The following is a 22,695-nucleotide window of genomic DNA, read 5'->3' on the forward strand; positions in this document are numbered from 1 at the left end:
GAGGGAATTTCAGTTAGTTAGACAGGAATTGTTACAGGCATTAATATGGACTTGAGCATCAGTGCAGTCAAAGGGAAGATGGATTCTGGCAGTCTTTCCTTGCTAGTGCCAGGAGGACTTACACTCAGAAGTGAGTGTGTGGGAGAGGCAGTCAGTTCAGGATCAGAGATGACTTCAGAGCTCTGGATTTGTGTACAGGGATAAGATCTGAGTAAAGAAGTATGAAAGCTGTCTTGGGGAGCAAAAAGGACTTCTTCCTCTTCACCTTTGAGCCTTTGAAGAATTGACTAGTAAGGAAATTATAACACAGCAAGGAAATGACAGAACCAAGGCAGGCTGTTAAAGAGATCCGAGATTACTTACCAAGGACACTGATGCCTTGCATGCTTTCCCTATAAAGTTGATGTCCAAAGCTGAGCTAGCAGTAAGATATCCCAAAGGAGGAGGACGTCTAAGGAGGGGAAAGTAGAGGAATCAGAAACAGATGCCTGGTGGTTTTAAGGCATAGCCCTGTCATGGAGGGATATTGTCAATATAAGCACAATCATTGCTTATTGTTAATTACGTGCATTCTTCTTGTGTTCTTGGTCAAGTCTACCAGCTGGTGGTGTGGAGCTCTTGAAGGAGCTGTCTTATCCCATGTTCCCTGGTGATTCTTTTGACCTCACTCTGTATATTGTAGAACCGTATTATCTGCCTTAAGAAAGTAAATGTGATGTAAAGTATGTAGTGCAAAGGAGAGTACAGTCTTTATTGAAACCAGAAGGCAAAAGAACTTGCCTTCTTAGTCAGTGCACTCAGAAGTTGGCTTTGACATTGTAGTACTAAAAGGCATTCTAAGCATAAAAGTAAGGTTAGAGCCACTCAGACATCCCAGAATTTGAAGGGATTAATACTTCATTGTATGCAGTTCCAAAATGCTTATTACAGATCTTCTTATTTACAATTATCATGTCTCTTTTGAATCTGCAGAGGAAGAATATCAAGGACAAAAGAAAAGAAAGCGCATTCGGAGGAAGAAACGAAAGAACAGTTTGCAAAACTCTAATAATTTACATGGAGAACAAACAGAATCTGGAATGCAAGAGACTCTTGTTCAAGATAATTTACAGCTGCAGCAGATAGACAGTCCCAAAATAAGCAAAAACAAAAAGAGGAAAATGAAAAAGAAGCGACAGAAAGAAAAAATGAGAGCAGCTGGCTTGGTAACAAAAACTACTGGTGTGCATTTTACGTATCAGCCTGACAAAAACAACAGAGAAGAAGCAGCAGGCTTAAAAGATATAGATGAAAAGGCAGATAGCATTCTGGACTTCCTGCAGGCAACACAACAAATTTATTTTGCTGACAGTATGTACCACTCTTTCTCCTTTCTTTTCATGAGTATTACCACGTAGGGGAAAATAGACGTGCACTTACTGCTGTAGAATGGGCCAAATCTACTAGAGAAGCGTCTCTTGAACTCAGTAAGACACGCAAGTACTTAGTATTTGTCCCATTTTCTGGTATGTACATGACTATGTAAGAATCCACAGCAATATAAAAAACTGCAGTCCTAATCTCTTTGTCTTCGAAAATATACATAATATTCCTTGCTCTTTTTTAAAACATTCCAATGCACTTGGGGTAAATGTAGTGGTTAAAATAGACCGAATTCTTCTTTCTTCTGCAAGCAAACATCCAGAAGGATGACTTGCTTTCAGAGAGCTTTAAATGAGGGCAATAATCACTATCCTAAACTACTTTCATGCTTTCCAGCTCTGAACCAACCTACTTTTCAGAAAATTCTCCTTCGCAGGAGCACATTTATTTCTAATATGTAAGGAAATCTAGACAGAAAGCATTCAAGAGGAAAGGGGAAGATACCGTTGACACAGGGAAAGTGTATTGGCATAAAGCACTTATGAACAAGATCATAGAATCATGGAATCATCTAGGTTGGAAGAGACCTTGAAGATCATCAAGTCCAACCATTAACCTAACACTGCCAAATCCACCACTAAACCATGTCCCTAAACTCATATTCAGCTGGCTGTTGACCAACACTCCCAGGTCCTTTTCCGCCAGGCAGCCTTCCAGCCACTCTTCCCCAAGCCTGTATCGTTGCATGGGCTTGTTGCGACCCAAGTGGAGGACTCAGCACTCAGCCTTGTTGAACCTCATGCAGTTGGCCTTGGCCCATCAATTCAGCCTGTCCAGATCCCTCTGTAGAGCCTTCCTACCCTCAAGCAGATCAACACTGCTGCCCAACTTGATGTCATCTGCAAACTTACTGAGGATGCACTCGATCTCCTCATCCAGATCATTGATAAAGATACTAAATAGAACTGATCCCACTGCTGAGCCCTGGGGAACACCACCTGTGACCAGCTGCCAACTGGATTTAACACTGTTCATCACAACTCTTTGGACCTGGCCATCCAGCCAGTTTTTTACCCAGTGAAGAGTACACCCATCCAAGCCATTTGCAGCCAGTTTCTCTAGGAGAATGCTGTGGAGAACGGTGTCAAAGACTTTACTACTAGGTATGCAACATTCACAGCCTTTCCCTCATCCACTAAGCAAGTCACCTTGTCACAGAAGGACACCAAGTCAGTCAAGCAGGACCTGCCTTTCACAAACGCGTGCTGACTGTGACTGGTCACGTGGTTGTCCTATATGTGCCATGTGATGGCACTCAAGGTGTTCTGCTTCATAACATTCCTCAGCACCGAGGTCAGACTGACAGGCCTGTAGTTCCCCTGATCCCCATTCTGGGCCTTCTTGTAAATAGGTGTCATATTTGCTAACTTCCAGTCAACTGGGACCTCCCAGCTTAGCCAGAACAGCTGATAAATGATGGAAAGTGGCTTGGTGAGCACTTCCACCAGCTCCCTCAGTACCCTTGGGTGGATCTCATCCGGCCCCATAGACTGTGTGTGTCTAAGTGGTGTAGCAGGTACCTGACCATTTTCCTTTGGATTATGGGGGCTTCATTCTGCTCCCTATCCCTGTCTTCCAGCTCAGGGAGCTGGATACCTCGAGAACTGTTCTTACTATTAAAGGCTGAAGCAAAGAAGGCATTAAATACCTCAGCCTTTTCCTCAGGCTTTGTCATTATGTTTCCCCCTACATCCAATAAAGGATGGAGATTCTCCTTAGCCCTCCTTTTGTTGCTAATGTATTTAGAGAAACACATTTTATTGTCTTTTATGGCAGTAGCCAGATTAAGTTCTAGTTGGGCTTTGGCCCTTCTGAATTTTGTCCCTGAATAACCTCACCACATCCTTGTAGTCCTCTGAGTGGCCTGACCCTTCTTCCACAGGTCGTAAACTCTCCTTTTTTTCCTGAGTTCCAGCCAAAGCTCTCTGTTCAGCCAGGCCGGTCTGCTTCCCTGCCGGCTCATCTTTTGGCATATGAGCGTGCCTGCTCCTGTGGGCTGCATCAAAAGGAGTGTGGCCAGCAGGTCGAGGGAGGTGATTCTGCCCCTCTACTCTGCTCTTGTGAGACCCCACCTGGAATACTGTATTCAGCTCTGGAGTCCCCAGCACAAGAAGGACATGGAGCTGCTGGAGAGGGTCCAGAGGAGGGTCACAAAGATGATCCGGGGGCTGGAACACCTCTGCTATGAAGACAGGTTGAGAGAGTTGGGGCTGTTCAGCCTAGAGAAGAGAAGGCTCCGGGGTGATCTTATAGCAGCCTTCCAGTACTTAAAGGGGGCCTACAGGAAAGCTGAAGAGGGACTTTTTACAAGGGCGTGTAGTGATAGAACAAGGGGCAATGGCTTTAAACTGAAAGAGGGCAGATTTAGATTGGATATAAGGAAGAAATTTTTCACTTAGAGGGTGGTGAGGCAGTGGAACAGGTTGCCCAGACAAGTTGTAGATGCCCCATCCCTGGAAGTGTTGAAGGCCAGGTTGGATGAGGCTTTGGGCAACGTGGTGTAGTGGAGGGTTTCCCTGCCCATGGCAGGAGGTTTGGAACTAGATGATCTTTGAGGTCCCTTCCAACCCTAACCATTCTATGATTCTATGAATCTATGACTTCAGGACATCCTTCTTGAAGAATGTTCAGCCTTCCTGGACTTCTTTGCCCTTCAGGACTGCCTCCTAAGGGACTCTGTCAACCAGGCTCTTAAACAGACCAAAGTCTGCCTTCTGGAAGTCCAAGCTAGCAGTTCTGCTAAATCTCCTTCTTATTTCTCTGAGAATCAAAACTCTGTCATTTCGTCATCGCTATGCCCAAGATGGCCTCCAACCATCACATCACCCGCAAGTCCTTTTCTGTCTGCAAACAACAGGTCCAGCAGGGTACATTCCCTAGCTGACTCCTTCAACAGCTGTTTCAGGAAGTTATCTTCCACACGCTCTAGGAACCTCCTAGACTGTTTCCTCTCTGCTGTATTATATTTTCAGCAGACATATGGCAAGTTGAAGTTCTCCATGACAACAAGGGCTAGCGATTGTGAGACTTCTTCCAGCTGCTTATTTCATCCTGGTTGGGCAGTCTGTAAGATTCCCACCATGGTATCTGCCTTGTTGGCCTTCCACTTGATTCTTGCCCATAAGCGCTGATGGATGAATGTGAACTGATGCTCAATGCACATTCCATAGCACTTTAAAAAGGATTGCATGGATGTTATCCCTATGGCCTATTGAATGTTCATCTGGCCACTAAAATCAGAAAAATTCCTACTGTATGTTTCTTCAGTTGCCTTCCTAAAAAGTTGCTTGTATGGTGCTTATGTCATAAATGCGTTTCAGAGATAATGAAGTTTTAATGGTAAGTATAGTAATTATGTGTACATACACCAGATTATGTTGGTATCATCTAGAATTAAATATGTTTTCTTAAAGACAAGCTGGTGTGTTCTGTAGTTGCTCAGCTCAGAACATAACTTTAAAACGATAACTGTCTTGTAAAACTGGAAAAAAGCAGTGAATTTTTTTTCAAAGTGCATGGCCTTGACTTTCTTTGTGGAGCTGAATGAAGACTATTAAACAGCTTACATACCATATGAGTCCATCTTAAGTCAGACCTGTCAGCTCCTACTGTCATAAAATTCATCTTTGACTACAGAATTACTTTAAAAACCCTGTTAAGATGACATCAGGGATTTCATGTTAATTTTTTTCTCAAGATTGATACATTTTCTTTGTGTACTGTTAAAATATTTCTGCTGTGTCAGGTATTCATACTAAGCCTAGCATTGGAAATCCATCCTACTTTCTGACTTATGTATTTTCATTACCAAAAATAAGAATTTTACTACTTCAGTGTGTGGCTAAGTAAGCTAAACTATGTGCATTTGCTGTAGTGTAAGTCCAGAGTAATTAAGCAAGATTGTTAACTCAGTTAACAGTTCTGCTATTAACACTTTACCAAGAACAGAAACCTGGTCAACTATCCACAGCTGTGTTGCATGTTGAATTTTAAGAAAAAGTGTTGAGCTTCCGGCTTTCGTGGAAGTCAAGTTCAGGTTTCAGCAGTGATTGACAGAGTGACTGGCCCTGCTGTCAGACCTGCAGATCAGAGCGTTGAGCCAGTGAGGACCTTGGAATCCACAGAGAGAAATTCTCAGGTAGAAGGAAGTTCATCTGCAGATAAGATACCACATCCGTAAATCAGAGTGTGACTAGGTTTCTTCTTAGGCAAATCCCAGTTTATATATAGGTCTGACATTATGCTGTTTGCCTTTTATACTTGAGTGACTTTAACACTCCCAGGTTTTTTTTAGATAAAATTGGAAGCCTTTGCTTTTAGCAGCATTTTCAAATGGTCACATTGCATTATACTTCTTGTACTTAATGTCAGAAAGCTGAATTGGAAAAAATCTGTTCTTCTCAGTTGGCTTGCTGGTGAAAACAGAATTAAAGGGAGTTTGGTTAAAGGGACAGACTATACATTGTTACTGGAATGGAAGAATGAATTAATGCTTTAGTACTGTAGAAACAATGTATGTCCTTCTCTGCTGTCTTGCAAGCTGTAATATCCACTTTTTAAATAAAAACGTAAAAGTACATTGGATGCCTCTAGAAGTGCTTTGCAGTAGTTCCACAGAGCTCTTCCCTGTTGCTGCATGTGTGTGCATTTTTATAATACGTAGTGTGTAGGAGGCAAAACCACAGTGCTTTGGCCACAGTACAGTTTCTTCATCGCACGTTCTTCCTGTGCTAATCTTGAAAATTTAGATTCCTCTTGCATTCCTGTCACTATGAATCCTATTGTCTTTACTTTTAGAATTTGATACTTTCCCCTCTTATCATGGTTTAAATATGTAATGAAAAATGAGAGGACCAAGCTGCTCTTTAGTACTTGATATTTGGTTGGAAGATGTACTAGAGTGGAAGATGCTGTCTTTGAAAAGGAAGTATAATTAGGAAAATTCTCTGTGCTCACTGGGTATTTTTAATGTGGTTTTCCAATTGTTTTTCCAGATAAATCAGCAGGCACAGATTCTGCTGTAAATTCAGCAACTGCCCAAGAGCTTTTACAATATCTTGAGTCTCGTACCATCTCTTCCTCAGACGTGACTCTTCTGCATCAGCTGAAATCCCTTGTATTGCTACAGGATATTGAGAGATTGAAGGATGCTTTGAATCAGTTCCAAGAACAATCCACGATGCCTCCTGGTAGGTACCATACACTCATATACTCATTCACTGCTGTTCTTTTTTGTGTGGATTAAAATTTCATATTTGTCACAGGTTTTTTATTAGGAAGCTGTAAATAGTTATATAGTGGTAAATATATGCTTATACAAGATTTGAAAGCATAATTCCCACTGAAAATACAATGATTTTCCCTGTTTCTTATGTGGTTACCATTAATAAAGATACTTTTCATGCTTTTCAGCAACTGTAGAGTACAAGATGATTCAGGTTCTTTAAACAATATTTTTTAAATCTTAACTGATTTAAGATTCAATCATATTTAAAGCATATTTTTAATACATTCTCTTCGTAGACTTTTTAAATCACAGGAATTAACTTGTGTATCTTGGAGATTTTAGTCATCGAATTAAGGATTAATTTTACATGCATAAGAATCAATAAAGCCCATTATTTTATTTCTTCTTGGTCACCTATGTGACTTCTTTAATACATAGATTTTGCATGCCAAAGTTTGATTTACAGCTTTGTTTTTGTTTAAATATAAACGTCTGATTTAAGTTTCTGAAAAATACTGTTGATTGTGTAAAATCATGAAGTCACTCTTGGTAATAAACGATATTATAAAGTTATTCATAAAAAGAAAAATTATTCTGTTACTAAATCTTTTCATCCCTGAGGCACAAGTCTGATTTCGTTCATACTCTTTTTGTTCTCTATTATAACCCCTATAATTTTAGTAGAGTTTTTTCTTGGACAGTTAATAGTTCCTCAAGTAAGTGTGGGATCAGCATGTAGTCCATAGAAAGTATGATAATTAATTTTCCCAGAAGTCTTCATTTAAACATTGTTACTCGTCATTAGTACGTTTCTTGCAGCATCAGCCAAATCTACAAGATGTGCTGATTTTCTTGCCTCCCAAAGAATTTAATCAGAGTTGAGAGCACTTGCAATGGCACGAGAGAATCTCAACCATTTTGGATAGTGCTCTGAGTCTTTTGAAGAGTAATGACTGAGCTAGTAGTAGTGTGGTAACAGAGTAAATAAGGTCATGGTCATCAGAGACTTAGCAATAACATTCAAAGCAGACACTACTGCTTGTAACATCATTAAATAATGTACAGCATGATAGTGTCTAAAGATCCCAGTCAAGACTGAAGCCTACTGCGTGCTGTGCATTGTAAAAACACAGAAAAGAGAGAATTCCTGCCTGTAGAGTTCCTACCTGATACGTTTTGAAAAGGGCACTCTTACAGAAGTACATATATATTCTTTGAAGTGTACATATGGAGCATGACAGCCCTTAAGGTTCTGATAGATCTGAAGTATCCACATATACATGGAACAAAATCCTTCTGTGCATTCAATAATTAATTTCAAGCCTAGATTCTATGATCTTAATTATAATCAGATAGTCTCATTGGACGTAATACACATTTGCAAACTAAGTAGGACTCAGCAGGAATAGTGGTAATGGTATTGGCCCTTTATTAAATGACCTAATTCGGCTTCTCTTGATTAAATCAAAGTGAAACTGTTGAAGTGACCACATTCAGGATATTCCTTACAGACCTTATCCAACTCAATACAGTAGGAATTCTGTTGAGTTTTGCAGCCTTGAGGCAAACCGCTCTGTTTATTTTATATAGCAGAAATGTCAAAACTGAAGAGAGAAAACAGAAGCAATCAGAAACAAATCCATGCAACTACCCTAGTTTTCTGATGTATGTATTTGTCACTTGAAAAAGCAGACAACAATTTTCTGAGTGATTTTTAAAATTCATTTATGTTTCTGCTGATACAACCTGAAATTTTTTACTCTTCCAGTTGATCTTTTTTCCTAGTAACTGTTGTCACTCTGGGCTCAATGCTAATTTCATTCAAAGTTCACAGTGGTGTAACTGTAGTAGTTGATTTGGTATTCATGAGGTACAACAAAATAAGAAAGAGGAAAAAACGTTGTTATAAATTATTAAAGAATAATTAAACACCTGCTATATATTAATTTGACTCGGCAGAGTTTAACAATGCATTCTATTTCTAATTCAGCAATTTCAGTGAATGAGATTACAGCACTCTGAAATTTTACCTTGAATTAGGCTTTTAATTATACTTTTTTCCCTACTTTTGGTTCACAAACAGATCATCTTGCCCATTTTTTTTAAATTTTAGATTTCATTCCAAATGAACAGGTGATAAAAGTTATTGCAAAAACTTGTTGTCTTGGCAAATTCAAGTTCTTGTATAGAAATACAGGTTAGGGCTGTTTATGAAGATAAAAATGTACAGCGCATCACAGTAATCTCAATTTTTTTATAAGTTTATCTGATTATCTTGACTTTTTTCTGGTTTGTTTGTTTTTACTGAGGCGTGATGTCCTAGAAGAAAAGGTCATTCCTTATGAATATCATGAAAAAAAACAGTTTTTCTTAATTTTAGCAAGGTGTGTTATTTTTACAAAATAAACCTATTTTTTGTTGAAGACGCAGTACGTTAACCCTTTTTCCCGTGGTTATGATTCTACTTAACATGCCAACATCAAAGGAATAATAATGGGTGCTGTGTTTTGTTCAGTTTTGTCTTTAATTCAAGGAAGAAAAGAGTAGGAAAAAAATGACGAGTGATCCATCTCTTTCATATGAGTGCACATTCTCCGTTAGCAAACTTTGCAAAGTAAACATACCATTACATATCTTTTATTTCCTCGTATATATATGCTATGATTTAATCTAATTTTCAACTTCTACTTGGCAAGCTTATGCCTATGAATGATAAATTTGCTTTTCTTAGTAACTTTTTAAAATCCTTTAGAGTAAATCTATAGACTGCCCAAGGTCTACAGACCACAAATTGATAACCACTGGTTCAAGTCCATATTTTGGTATTTCCTTCACACCTTTTAGCAGGTCATTCAGATTGGGAATCATGGCTTAACCTAAAGAAAAAAGAAGCAATGAAGAAAAAAGTTTGGGTTTTATGTTAAACTCTTAGATTCCAATATTTGCAGTCATATCAAAGAAAGGTCTAACAGGGTTGGTGGTGGGGTCTGAAAAATTTTGCAGGAAGAGAAATTGCTAAAGAGATTGAAACAGATAAATTATCAACATTAAGATATTACCTTTAACTCCTTATTTAAATGGGAAAACATACTTGAATATCTGTATGGTTAAGAGATACTGGTTGTTCTGTATCATTGTCATCCTCCGTCAAGTGACCTTGTACTTTGTGCTTCAAGTTACTTGATCAAGTTACTTCTGACTTTGTCCTTCAGCAATCATACAAAGTGGAGGTTGATCAAAAGTTTTTGTTTGAACATGGCTATTTAAAGTGTCATTGTTCTCAGATTGTGAAAAATGACAAAATGTCCTATTACTATTTCCCTGTATTTGGTAGTCTTTAGCAAAAAGCACTTACCTCTACCTAAAATCTTCTATAAATGCAGGGAGGAGAATGTTTAGAAGTCAAATAGACACGCATTTCTCATGATGGGGGCTTGGCTGATCTCTGTCAGAAAGTCAGCAGCTGTTTGCAAGAGGAAGCGAGACACCTTCATCATGCTGCACAGTGCAGTGGGCAAAGGAGAAGAGCTGTGAATGGAAGTAACGCTCCATTTGCTGGTTGGAAACTGTAAATTTTGAAATGAGGGCTACTTAATTCTCAAGTCAATTATTAAAGCATAGGTGATGGCCTAATTAAAAAAAAGTCTTTGTCTCCTAATTTATGAACTCATTCAGCTTCTACTCATCAAATTCATTCCATTATCTGTGATCATTTTCCCTTTGTTGGTTAGTATCATGTCTCAAACGTACTCTTCCCATGTTGCCTAAGAAATTATCACTCACAGAAGAGCTAGATCCTTCTTTTAACTGCCTTTTTTTTTGGAGAGTTGTCCTTTCTATATGTCTCCGTTGCGGGGGGTGAGGGGGTACATTTTGCAGACTAGAAATAATACGGTTACTGTGTGCCAACAATGCAGAGGCGAAATACACAGAGGCCCTAAAATGAATAGATTTAACTTTTTTTTTTTGTATGAACATTCAAAAAAAAGGAAATGGAATGTGAAAGCTATAGTAATGTGACGTTACAGAATGATCTTAAATGTGATATTATGTGATAAGTACTGTAGAAAGTCCTATCGTTAAAAAGTCACAGAGATAATCTCTAAATTAAGACAGAAGCCGTGGCATTTTGAAGCCTTAATGCAGCTGTCTATACAAGACAACTCATTCTCAACTGAGGCTTCTAGGTGCTACTGTAAGTTAAATAATAGTGTGTGAAATCACTCTCCCCACAGAAAGAAGGGGAGAAGATTACACTCTTTTAGCCTTACCTGTATGATCGTGTCATTTCGATCTCCCTTTTTTCTGAATTATTGAGTCATAATAAATAGGACATTTCAAAATATTGAACCAAAATTGTTTCTCATACAAATAACTGACATCCTAAAAGAAAATGCACCTGCTTGTCTAGAAATTCATATGTATTAGCCTGGAAGCTCCAAAAGCTGCATTGATTTTACTGAAATGCTAATATTGAATGGAAACAGATGTTCACACAAGTCTTTTCCTTCAATGTTCAGAAATGTCATAGAGGTATTTCAGGAGGAATGTGTTTTCTTTGTTTCAGATCATACCAAGGTAGTCACGTCTCTGTTTCACTACTGGATTACAGATATCCTTCCTGTGAAGAACAGAAAATAAAGCCTTGCCTGTGTCCATATGCATAGGGTTAAAATTTGGTATGCAAACTCTTAACCAAGTAGCAATTGTTCAGGAAGAGGCAGTGTCAATACACATTCTACACTTTCAGGTAAATTAATTATTTTTCTATGTTACAAACTCCAGAAGACAATAAACAGGGTATAACTTTATGTGGTTTTTGTGTTAGGTTGGTCAAGAATATGCATGTGCTGTATGGCTTGAGTCTTCAGCTGGATTAGTATGTACATTTCACTTTAGTATAAGGGACTTTTCTGGAATGATGAAGTCTGTGTCAAGTGTTTTGTTTAAGAAGTGTAGTATTTTTATTTGTTTATAAATTGATCTTTCCTTTCTGGAAGTTTTATTTCTTGACTTTTCTTGTTTATCTGATATATCTGTTTACCTGAAAAACAAATATATTTTTATATTTAAATCTAAGCAACAATACGTTTGAGGAATGTATTTTTGCTGAATAAACTGCTAAATTATGGAAATAGATAAATTTCTACATGTGAGTCATGTAGGTACTGTTTGGAGTTATTCAGGAACTCGTATGGCGTTTTCAGAACTGTTCCACGGCCCAGCCTGTTACAGTCCAATGGTCTTCGCCAACTGCAGAATTATGGGGCTGGGTTCTCTCACTGGTTACTCTGTAGTCGTTCTGCAACTGAATTTATCCATCTGTAGATGATAAATAATATCCATGTAAATAATATCTATGGTTGTAAAATGTTTTAGAATCCTGAAGAAAAAAATGCTTCATAAGTGAGAGGCTCTTCTCTCAGCTGAGTCATTCGTCTGATAGGTGATACAGAGCAAACAGTTTCTCATATCTTAGTGTGTTAGCTACCTCATCAGCAGGGTAGGAGCAACATATTTATCCCTTCCAACATATACTTGGAAATATATTGTTGATGAGATTATATAAACATTGCATGGGTTTTTTGCTTATTTTTGTTGCTACATTGCCTGATATATCCTATTGCAAGGCATTGTTTTTAGTGGTGCTCAAAACTACATATTAAAAATACAATCATACCTCTTTCTCATTAATTGAAAAAGTTCAGTGGCGTTCAGTAACATGCCAAAGGATTGCAGGTGCAGAAAAAATGGTCTTATGGCTAAGGCAGCCATGTGCAGCTCTGGAGAACTTGAGTTAGGTCTGTATCTGCTAGGAAAGATATTTAAAACAGACTTTGCAGAGGGGAGACTAATACTTCATTCCCTGTTGTAATGCTTCTGGCTTGCTAACACATAGGTACTGAACAGAAACTGTGACTTTTCACTGAGATGCTGTATGTCTCAGTCCCACATCTGGAGAAGGAAGAAAATATCACTTGAATGGGAAGCACCTAGATACTTTATTGACAGACCTCACAGGAAATTTATCACGTTGTCCTCAGGTTAAGGTTTGAACGTCATGCAGTAAATGAGGCCAAGGAACTGCACAGAAAGAATATGCAGTAACTCATTAGGTAAACATCATCTGTCCTATACACTGAATACGAAAAAATAAATGAGATCATGTAGTTAAAGGCAATTTTGAAACACAAGTACCAACCAGGTCAAGTTAGGAGTGTACAAACAAGTGTAGTGCCTGCATTTCCTGATACTCAAGTGACTGTGCTGAGGAATGTTATCAGACTGCTGCCTTGGGTGGATCCCAGGACCTGGTGATTCCTCCGCCTTGTCCTCTGAATCCAAGGCTGGTGCACCTGGAGACCTCGATATCGCACCTGGAGACCTCGATATCTCTCCATCCCACGCTGGTGGAGGCAACTGCAGCTTTCATGTTTCTAGGTTCTGCCAGGATGCACGTGAAGTACAAGTACCATCATCTTCTCTCGCTGATTGAAATTGAAGTTCATGAGTGAAAACACACATGCCCTTCACTTTCTCGATTCACAAGCATACCCCCATTTGCAGATCTCTCAAATCCCAGCACAGGCCCCCAGCCTCTCTCATATCCCTGCCTGGGTCCTGAACCCTCTCACCTGCTCTGCAGGTCTCCTACTCACCAGCTAGTCCAGCCTGACACATGCGATCACACGTTCACACACTCGTCTCACAAGCACTCATGCACTCGTCTCACAGCTTTGTTTGTTGCTTGAATTTCTCTTCTTTATTATTTCTGTTTCAGTGCTTGGCCATTTCTCATAATATTAAAGTGGTTTTTTTAATTATGCTGAATTTTAAATAACTGCTTACAGAGGAGCAGATTTGACTATCTTTGCCAGACAGAAATATTTTGTACTATCAGTAGTCTAATCTCAGAACGTGAGTAAAATTTCTCAGGTCAAAAATCTGCTTTACTGGAATTGAGTAATAATGGGGAAAAGATTTCTTTCAATCTCTCTTTTTCCTTTCACTTTAACCCCTGTAAGAGCCTTCTGTTCTGTGCAGAAATCAGCAGATCCTAACAAAGCAAGCCTGGGAACAGTTTCGGAACGTAGCTAGCTAGAGTCAGTGATATCTGATGTCTTTGTAAATGACCTGTGATAGGAGCTGAATCTTACAAACCTGCCACTATTATGCTAACAGGGACTATACAGAGTAGAGGATAAAGTAAAATCTGAGATGTTGGAGAGTTTAGAAAATTGGACCAAATTCAGGCAAACAGTCATTGTAAATAAATGCATTCGCATAAGAGTGTGTTTGTTCCTGAAACAAATGTGCCAGTCAGCGGTGTGCTGAACCACACCGTGCATAAGGATGCTTAAGCATAAGCAGAAAGATGTAGTTTAAAAGCAGAAGAAATTGATGTTACTTGTAATAATATCAGTCGGGTACTAAAAATTCCAGGGGGGAAGGATCATTTGGTTCCATGTTTAATGTCGTATTTGTAGTCGAAAAGACTTCATACACCAGAATTTTAATACTTGGTCACTTTTCTGTGTTTCTTCTCTAAAACAAGTGATGCTGAATCTCCCTATACCTTTTATGGTTTATTTGAGCAGTGGTATAACCAACACGACTGAGATACGAAAACTGAAAAATTTAAGTTGATATCCATCAGTGAACACACCGTGGTTTACATTTCACTATACATGGCTCCTTCAACATAGCAATGGAACATTTATCGCTTTGGATTTTCATCCTGAACTCATAAATGACGAAGGAGATGGCCTTGAATTTTTGCTTCTTCCACTCATTCAGTCTAATGAATATGCAGTATCGTGGAATTTCTGAGGCATGGATGAGTTTTTTAGCAGACTTTGCATCAGAGAACTTCAGACTGAACTGTACACACATTATCATCAGCACATTTCAAACTTCTGGGAAGACAGAACTTTAAAATTTTGTCTTTAAAACCTACACAGATTCCAACAGTAGGAAGAATTTAAGGATCAACTAGAAAGTAGCCTGCATGTGGCTTGAAGAGTTAACTTTCTAGTTTGCATAATTAAACATTACACAGTAAGGAAGGAACAGCAGCACAGTGGGAGAGAAATTGGGCTCTGAGTAGGTGGTGATCCCTTCTCTAGCCTCTGTGTATAAGGAAGACCACAGAGGCCGAAGCAGTTTTGGGCATCTGCGGTAGTGAATAGATGGTCACTAGGCTTGTATGCAAGGGTATGAGTTCAAAGCCATTACTTCTATATATAGGTACATGTTTTATTCTCAAAATTACCTGTGAGACCTTAATTCTTCTCTTTTGTGGACACATAATGTGGGAATCAGTCTCTAGTGTTACAGATTTTTACTGCTTCGTAAGTGGTGCAATATTTTATTTAGTACTTTACAATCATGTAGAGTTATAAATTCCTTAATGTGTTTTCTATGACAGCTGGCTTTTCTCTGCTGCCCCAGTGCAGGGGGGTACTACTCAGTAGTCTGAATCTCTGAAATGACATCTGGGAAAAAAAAAGACTTCTAAAAAAGAAGACAAGGAAGGAAAAAGGTGCTGAGTGGCAGCATGAAGGCAGAAAATTGTTAAGCTGTCTTTGAGAGAAGAAAACATATTTCACCCAGTAATATCTGGTATATCATAAAAACCGTCCACAGACAGAGTGGAAAGCGGTCTGTGTTGTGCTTGTACAGTATGCTACACATTAAGTATAATAACAAAGAGTAGTAGTGAAAAACCAGCAAACTAAGATTGGAAAAATGTGTTATATTTAATATTTAAGCCAACCTCAGGTTATAGCTATGTAGATTTTGTGATTAATTGCTTCAGCCCTAGATTGCACCTAAGGAGGGCTGCATTGCACATGTTTATGCAGCTAATTTAGATTCACTGTTAGCTACTTTATCCTCTGCATTGCATCTAAGTAAATTTTGTTCAATAGGCTAATAATAACATCTGTGTATTTCACAATTTTTAATATATGTTTTCCTTAGATGAAAAAAAATGTGTATTTTTAAACTGCTAGTTATATGCTGAATGCAGCCATGGGGTAAAACCACTACATAAGTATAAAGAAAAAGCAGAAATTTACAGATGCTTTGTATGTTTCCTATCTCTAACGATCTAGGAAAAAAATGTATATTCTCTGATAATTCGAAAACAGTATATACGCACCACAGTCCGTCAAGGTCAAATATATAGCTTTAATAAGGACGTTCTCCAAGCTGAGTGCTTAACTTTGTAGAATTAATAGTAGTCATTTTAATGAAATATATACATTTTTAAAATGTATAAGCAAGCCGTATTTCTCCTTTATATTATTACTGCAATGCTACATCGTGTTTTAGGATACATAATGCAAAGAAAAAGTGTTACCTAAGATTGAAGAGGGCTACACAAAAATAGAGAAGGAATGAATCTGTGGTTCAATACTTTCTTTTCTGTTGCATCAACTAGAGGCTGTTTTTTCCACTTCCAAGATCTTTTCCAGTCTTCTCAGTCCCTCAGTCAGTGCACAGATGATTCCTCCATCCTCTCAGCTTCCATCACCCACTTACTACATTTTCAGATTGACACATTTGTGCTTTTTCCCACAATGCCTTCTACAACTCTCTACAGAGCAGTCTTTCTATCGTTTTCCTCCCCTTCCTTAAAACTCTTCTTTGCCATGATGCTGCCCAAAAGCTTGGCAACAGCTAGGTCAGTAGTGTGCTAAGACAACTGCCTACTGTGCTGACTAATGTTGCCTTATTGTATCTGTGTACTCCCACATCAATCTGCCTGTTTTCTCATCTGTTTTTTCCTGTCTTAAACTAGTAGGAATTCGATGTAGGGATTGGCGTGCTCCACAGCACCCAGCACAGTGAATTTCTATTACATCTGAGGAGCCAATGTGCTAAAGGAATGTAGCAGACTTAACTACGATCAAGACTATGCTAGAACATGTAAGCACAGCTGCAGGTAGTTAAAAATGACATAGTAATTTTGCATTGCACAGATGATCAACCAGGGACCTGGTTCTCCCTAGTAGACGCTTTGGAGGCAGCGTTCATCTGTAGCTTGCTAAGGAGAGCTTGGATGCACGCGGGGTGGGGTTTGTTTCTCCTAACTTTAGATGTCTACAGTGTAGATGTTTCCATGTGAGCTGCCTATCCTAAAGATCTTTGTAATCACTGGGATCAGATAGATACTTGTACAGCCCAACATGATTGATTGCTTCTAGACATCTATTTTAGGATAAGAGCAGTGGTACAAATAGGAGAACTTGTGTCTTTATGTTGACTGTTACGGGAGCGTAAACAGGTAGGTCACATGGAAACATCTGAATTGCAGGCATCTGGATCTTGTAAAAAAAATCATTTACTGCGTCTGAGAAAGGGACAGGAATGTGCATGTTGCATGACCAAAACATCACCTATGCCTGGTGCGGGTCTGGCAGTGGCAAGGTCCTTCAACTTGGACAGGACTGTGACCTCCCCTCCTTAGTGCTTTCATATCTTCTGTTGGGAATCCATTGGAAGGGAGAAGAAGAGGAGTAAGGAGCTGTTGTACAACTGTGCTTGGAACTCACCCAATGTGAGCGGAGGAGGTGCTTCTCCTGCTCTTCCTCTTGTTTTCTTCATGCCATCATGCACAAAGAGTCTTCCACCACTTCTCAGATAGGCTCAGTAAAAGATTGCTGTGTGATTTAGTCCTTGTCCCAGTAACAATAATGAAGTGGAAGTGAATATAAATGCACAGAGAAGTAACCATTGCTAGAAATATCAAACTGACTACCATTACCTGTGTTCTAGAGAGTGAATCAATAGCAAATGTATTTTTTTCAGAATCACAGGAGTGATCACCAAAGTCTATAGACATAATGATAGCTGTTTGAACAATGTTTGGCATATGGAGCTTAAAATGAAGGTCATGTTCAAATCTGATTGGAATTCAGGGAAGGCATCTTAGCTTATTACCATTACTGTAGTGCTGGATTCTACTTACATTGGTAAACAGTTTAAAATACTTGACATGTTATTCAATTAAATCCGTGATTGCTAACTGACAGACCAAAGTGCATTGATTTTTCCAACCACATTAAGCTAAGTACATGGCTCGGTGTTTCATTAGCCTGTCTGCTTAACCCTTTCACATTAATTCAATTACCCAGGATAAATTAATGTGTAAAATATTAAATAACTCTAAATTTCTAAATTAGAAGGCGTTGCAAGAATAGATTCATCTTGATAGTTTCTGGCATATATTTATTACTGGATGATTTACAGTCTGCCACAGATCACATTGTTATACAGATGGTAAAAGTCAGTCACAAAGTTTTTTCTCTGTACTCACTCAGTAAACTGATAGATTCATGGAGGATAAGACTAAAAAGGACATGAAATTATCTTCTCTGACCCCATCTAGATCCATGGTCATAAATTTTCCTTTTACTTCAGAGTGAAGACCAGTAACTTAAGTGTGACAAAAGCAGACAATTTTAACCCACAAAATTTGTGGGTTTTGCTAAAGCTAAAGCAAGTCTTCCACAGAGACAGACAAGCTTGGTTTAAAGACATCAAGAAATTAAGTCTTAGCCCCTTCTCTGGTCTTTTATTCCAGTACTCAGTCACTTTTACAGTTAGAAACACATGCCTTATTTTAAATTTGAATCTGTCTAGATTTAACTTTCAGCCATTAGTTTTTGGTATGCTTTCCTTCACCAGATTAAGTAGTCCCTCGCTAGCAACTATTTTCTGTCTGAAAGTTTTTGAACACCGTAACCAAACTACAATGCAACCTCCTTTTTACCACCCTAAACATTATCTGTTTAAATGATTTACTTTAAAGCATTTTCTACAGCCTTCAAATTGTTTTTGTAGCTCTCTTGTACATTCTCCACAATCTTTTTCCCACCATTTAGAGAACAAGTGTTCTGAAACTGCACATAGAAGAACTTCATTTAAAATCTCAGCAATACCAACTTTCATACTCACTAATCCATTGTTTGTGGGTCCATTTTTTGTCATAGGATTGTATAGGGAGTCCATGTTGAGTTAGTTGTCATAGTAGACAAGTTCTCTGGAAATTTATTGCTTTCCAGGATTTAGTACCTGGTTCCATACTTCTTGTTCTTAAATATCTGATGTTTGGCCATAGTAACGTTAATTTTCTTTGACTATGTCTAGATTTGTAAATGATGGATTGTTTTGTGTGCCTGTACTGCCTTCATTGGGATCGACTATCTGCTAATCTTGGTGTCATCTGCAAATTTTACCAGAAATGATTATATGTTTACTTACGGATCATTAATAAAAATGCTGAATAGTGTCAAGTACTAGCACTAATCTTTATGGGATCCAAAGAGAAATAACATCATTCAGTTGTTATTCCCCATTTATGCCTTCTTTTTGAAAACAGAAAACTGAGATCATCTAGTGGATTTCTAATACATTTAACATGTACTTTATTTATCGCCTTATATGCCTTTTTGTTTTGATCAGAAGGTCGTGTGGCACTAGGTAACTCTACAGGAGTCTAAGTAGCACAAGGTGTAATGGTTGTCTTCTGCTGTCAACAAGTATTTCTTCAGTTTTCTACAAGAACAAGCTTTAAATTTTTAGGTAAGGATAAGAGTCCAAACTAAAGACACTGTACAAAAAAAAAACTATAGAATTGTGTTTAAGGGGAAGCAGAATAATTAAAAATTATTCAGAGTAAATAGCCTCTCAAATTTGTCTTATGTGTTTTCAATTTGTTGCTCTGGAGGGAATGATTTGCATTAGTTAAGAATGATTGTTGCGAAATATTCCTTAAACATCAAAGAAAAATTCATATTTCTTTTCCTGCGAGATTTGATCCATAACTTTAGTTATGAAGATGTCTAGTGTGTGCATTATCAGTTGTGTTGCATTTCTTCCAGCTGGTAATTGAAGAAAGATCCTTGCAATAAGTTCATTAACTGTGGATGTGAAAGGCAGGTTTGAGACTCAAAATTTTGCTTAGGAGGTTGCATTCACAGTTTTGTAGTGGGATATGCAGATTTTCAATTTTTTACAGAAGCATTTCTCTGAACAGATTTCCAGGCCACAGCACAGGTGTGTTAACTGTCAGTATCAGCTTTAACTATCTAAACCCTAAGCTACTGTTGGAGACGAGCGTAAGGATTCATCAGAGATATTCATCAAACTTCAGCTCACTCTCCCAAATTCTGCTGCTTATGGAATGCCAAGATGCAGTTGATATCATGAATCAAAATGCAGGCAACGTTAACGTTTTATGTTGGAACTCGAAATGGCAGAGAGAAGTCCCAGTTACTCTCTGCCCAGAGCTGTCACAGTCCAGAGAGAAGCAGGAGCAGCTTCTCAGAAGGATCCTTGTATGAGACAGAACCACTGGTGGGATTCCCACTTCATTGCAGTGGTTCATCACTCTCGTGGTTCCCTTTAGTCGAGTCTGTGTCACAGACTGGCCTCAAAACTACACAATGGAAGAACAAAAGAGTAATAACAGCATAGCAACACAGCAACCAGCAAAGTCACAGCAAGGCCAGTTAGTACTAGAGGTACTAGAGTACACATGAAAGGAAAATTGCTTTAAAACAACTTGCAACTGGATGTAGCACTCCTGCCACCAGCTGCAGGAGCCCACAGTTCAAAGGTGGGAAAGAAAACTGAAATGTTTTGTACCAGAAATTGCAAAAGAAAAAGAGCCAAAGATAAGAGATATTCAGAGCAATATATTGATTTGTTTTCTCAATGAGAATAAAGCTGATGAATGTAGTTCTGCTGCTTTATTTGAGGAAAGTCCAGTTGCCCTAGCCAGAATCCGACCTCTGGCTGTATGAACGCCTTGCATACAAACAGTGTAGAGCCTCTGACTCCCAGGTTCTGGCTCTGTGCTAACGCAAAACGTGCCTTGCAGGATTCCAAAAGGTTCATTAAGTCTCCTCTACACTGGAAGCTGTAGGGAAAAAAAAAGTTTTTCTGTCAAAATGCCCTGGCAGCATCCTTTCTTTCTGTCTGATTCCCTTATGCATAAGCAAAAAAAACCATCAAAATTCAATATCAAGCCAAAAACATTTCGGGTGTCCTTGTCAGGATACCTGAGAGACAAAGACTTAGCTGACTGTTGTGTTTCTAGAAGTCCCATGCCCATCCACTTTCTCCATAATTTGCAAGGCTTTGCCCTGTTTTGCAGAGTGAAAAGCAGTCTCAAACTAGCTTGCAGGGACCATAGGATGAGAATCTCAACATGGGCAGATTCTGGGCAACACCTGGCGACAGTGACTCACCAAGGTAATGTGAACAGGAGGAAAGGAGAGATGGGGCTACACAAGTGTAGCTTTTCCATTGTAGGTCGTGATGGTAATTCGCAGACCTGTGGTGCTCTGTGCTCGACAACATTCTTGTGGGTAACCCAAGTCTTGCGCTTTCAAATGAGAGTGGTGGAAAACCTGGGAGGTAGAAGTCACAAAGATGAGATGGCATTGAACAAGCATCTCTAAGAGAATAATTAGTCTTTTGAATAATAACTAAGGGTCCTTTCTATCAACCTTGATGCAGCTCCACTTGTCCAAGGCTGTTCTAAATCATAGGAATTACTGGTATCCAGAAATCATATATGCTTTGTACAGCAGTCTCTCGCATGGCATTTTGTTTGAAGCCAACCAAAGAAGTCTGAAAAGATCCCTATAATTCTACAAAAACTGTAAATCTATCTGTTAGAAATCCAAACTAGGTCTGTCTTTGCCACCTTTTCTTTTTCCTGAGCCCCTAAATTGTTGTTGCTATTCTTCGTGAATATCCAGGATAACCAAGTCATCTGAAAAACCTACCCAATAAAAGCATTCTAACCACAGTTTCTGTTCCTTCTCTTCTCTGGGTTCAAACCTGAGTCCATGGACCTGAATATTATCTCAGTGCATGGAATGGTGTGCTCCCGTTGCTGTTATGCCCTGCAGGGATATTCATTCCCTTTCCCAGTCTGGCAGCCTGTGCTTGTGAGCAGGAGTCATTACAACTGAGCATGCTGTTCTCTGGTATGCCCTAAGGCGGCGGAAATGACTGCGGTCCAACTCTCAGCTCAAGACTATTGTGCACCAGGATATTAACTGTAAAATTGGCAATATTGCTTTGGTGCAGAGGCTTCCTACAGGCACTCACAAGACAGATGGCTTTATCAGTACACAGCCATTCACCTCTGCATCGCAATTGGGAAGAAATACAAACAAATTTCCGACTATCTTTGCTAAGCAATTTTGCAGCTGTCTATCTGAAATTAAAGCACCCTCCCTTGGTTGTGCTTTGCATTTTTATGGTGACTGGCAATCTTTTTTCCACGATGCTACACTCAGCCTTCTGCAGAGTTTTTAATGCTCACAAAAATACGCTAAGTTAACAAAGATCGGTGCTTCAGACTGTAGGGAAGGAGGGAGGAGGATTCTGCATAATCTGCATAATTGGACACTTGCTATAGACCAGTGTAAAACCAAATTGTCTCTGACAGGGAGAGGCTTTTGTATGGAAGTTCATAAAAATGAATTGATATGCACCTCATGGAAAATCTTTGTAGAGCCTGTACGAAGGGCAGCTTCCAGCCCGCAGCCAGTCAGTCCTCTTCCTCCATGAGCTGAACTGTGCACCGGGCTTTGAAGTGGTATGAGCCAAGGATTGAAGCAGTGCGTTTCTCAGTAACTGAATACCTGTCCGGCTCCAGTGAGTGGGAATCCGTGAACATGTCTCTGAAGATGGAGTCAGTTTTTCATCAGAGTCAAAAGCTGGTCAGAGCTGAATTTTACAATGAAGCACCCAGGGCGTTTGCACCTTCTGGCTATTGTAGTACCTGTGCTCCAGTTTCCATAAAATTGACACAAACTTCCCATAAGTGAGAGGCAAGACTGAGCCATGCTTAACTAGTAGTAACATCTCACTATCAGGGGAAAGCAGTTGGCTGAGATTTCTATAAGCTGTGAAATAAGAGGAGTTCACAATCAGCTCTGAAAGTAACTTGAAGGTGGGACAATCTGTCACAGCAGCTGCTAATTCACAGAGAAGCTGTAGACTGAAAGCAATCTCTC

General features: G+C 39.0%; 1 protein-coding gene across 2 annotated transcripts in view; it reads left to right on the forward strand.

Annotated features, from left to right (window-relative positions):
- Positions 1-11,594, forward strand: part of ERICH1 (glutamate rich 1) — an 83,693-nt gene extending 72,099 nt beyond the window's left edge. The window contains exons 4-6 of one of the 2 annotated variants that reach the window (XM_086608346.1): positions 973-1,350; positions 6,417-6,611; positions 11,217-11,594. In XM_086608346.1, coding sequence (XP_086464472.1) covers positions 973-1,350; positions 6,417-6,611; positions 11,217-11,290 — 647 coding nt within the window. In that variant the 3' untranslated portion in view covers positions 11,291-11,594. The remainder of the gene's footprint in view (positions 1-972; positions 1,351-6,416; positions 6,612-11,216) is intronic. The other variant, XM_086608345.1, reaches the window with a different exon arrangement.
- Positions 11,595-22,695: the final 11,101 nt, after the last annotated feature.

This window comes from Tauraco erythrolophus, chromosome 2 (assembly GCF_009769465.1).
Source record: "Tauraco erythrolophus isolate bTauEry1 chromosome 2, bTauEry1.pri, whole genome shotgun sequence".
Classification (NCBI taxonomy): domain Eukaryota; kingdom Metazoa; phylum Chordata; class Aves; order Musophagiformes; family Musophagidae; genus Tauraco; species Tauraco erythrolophus.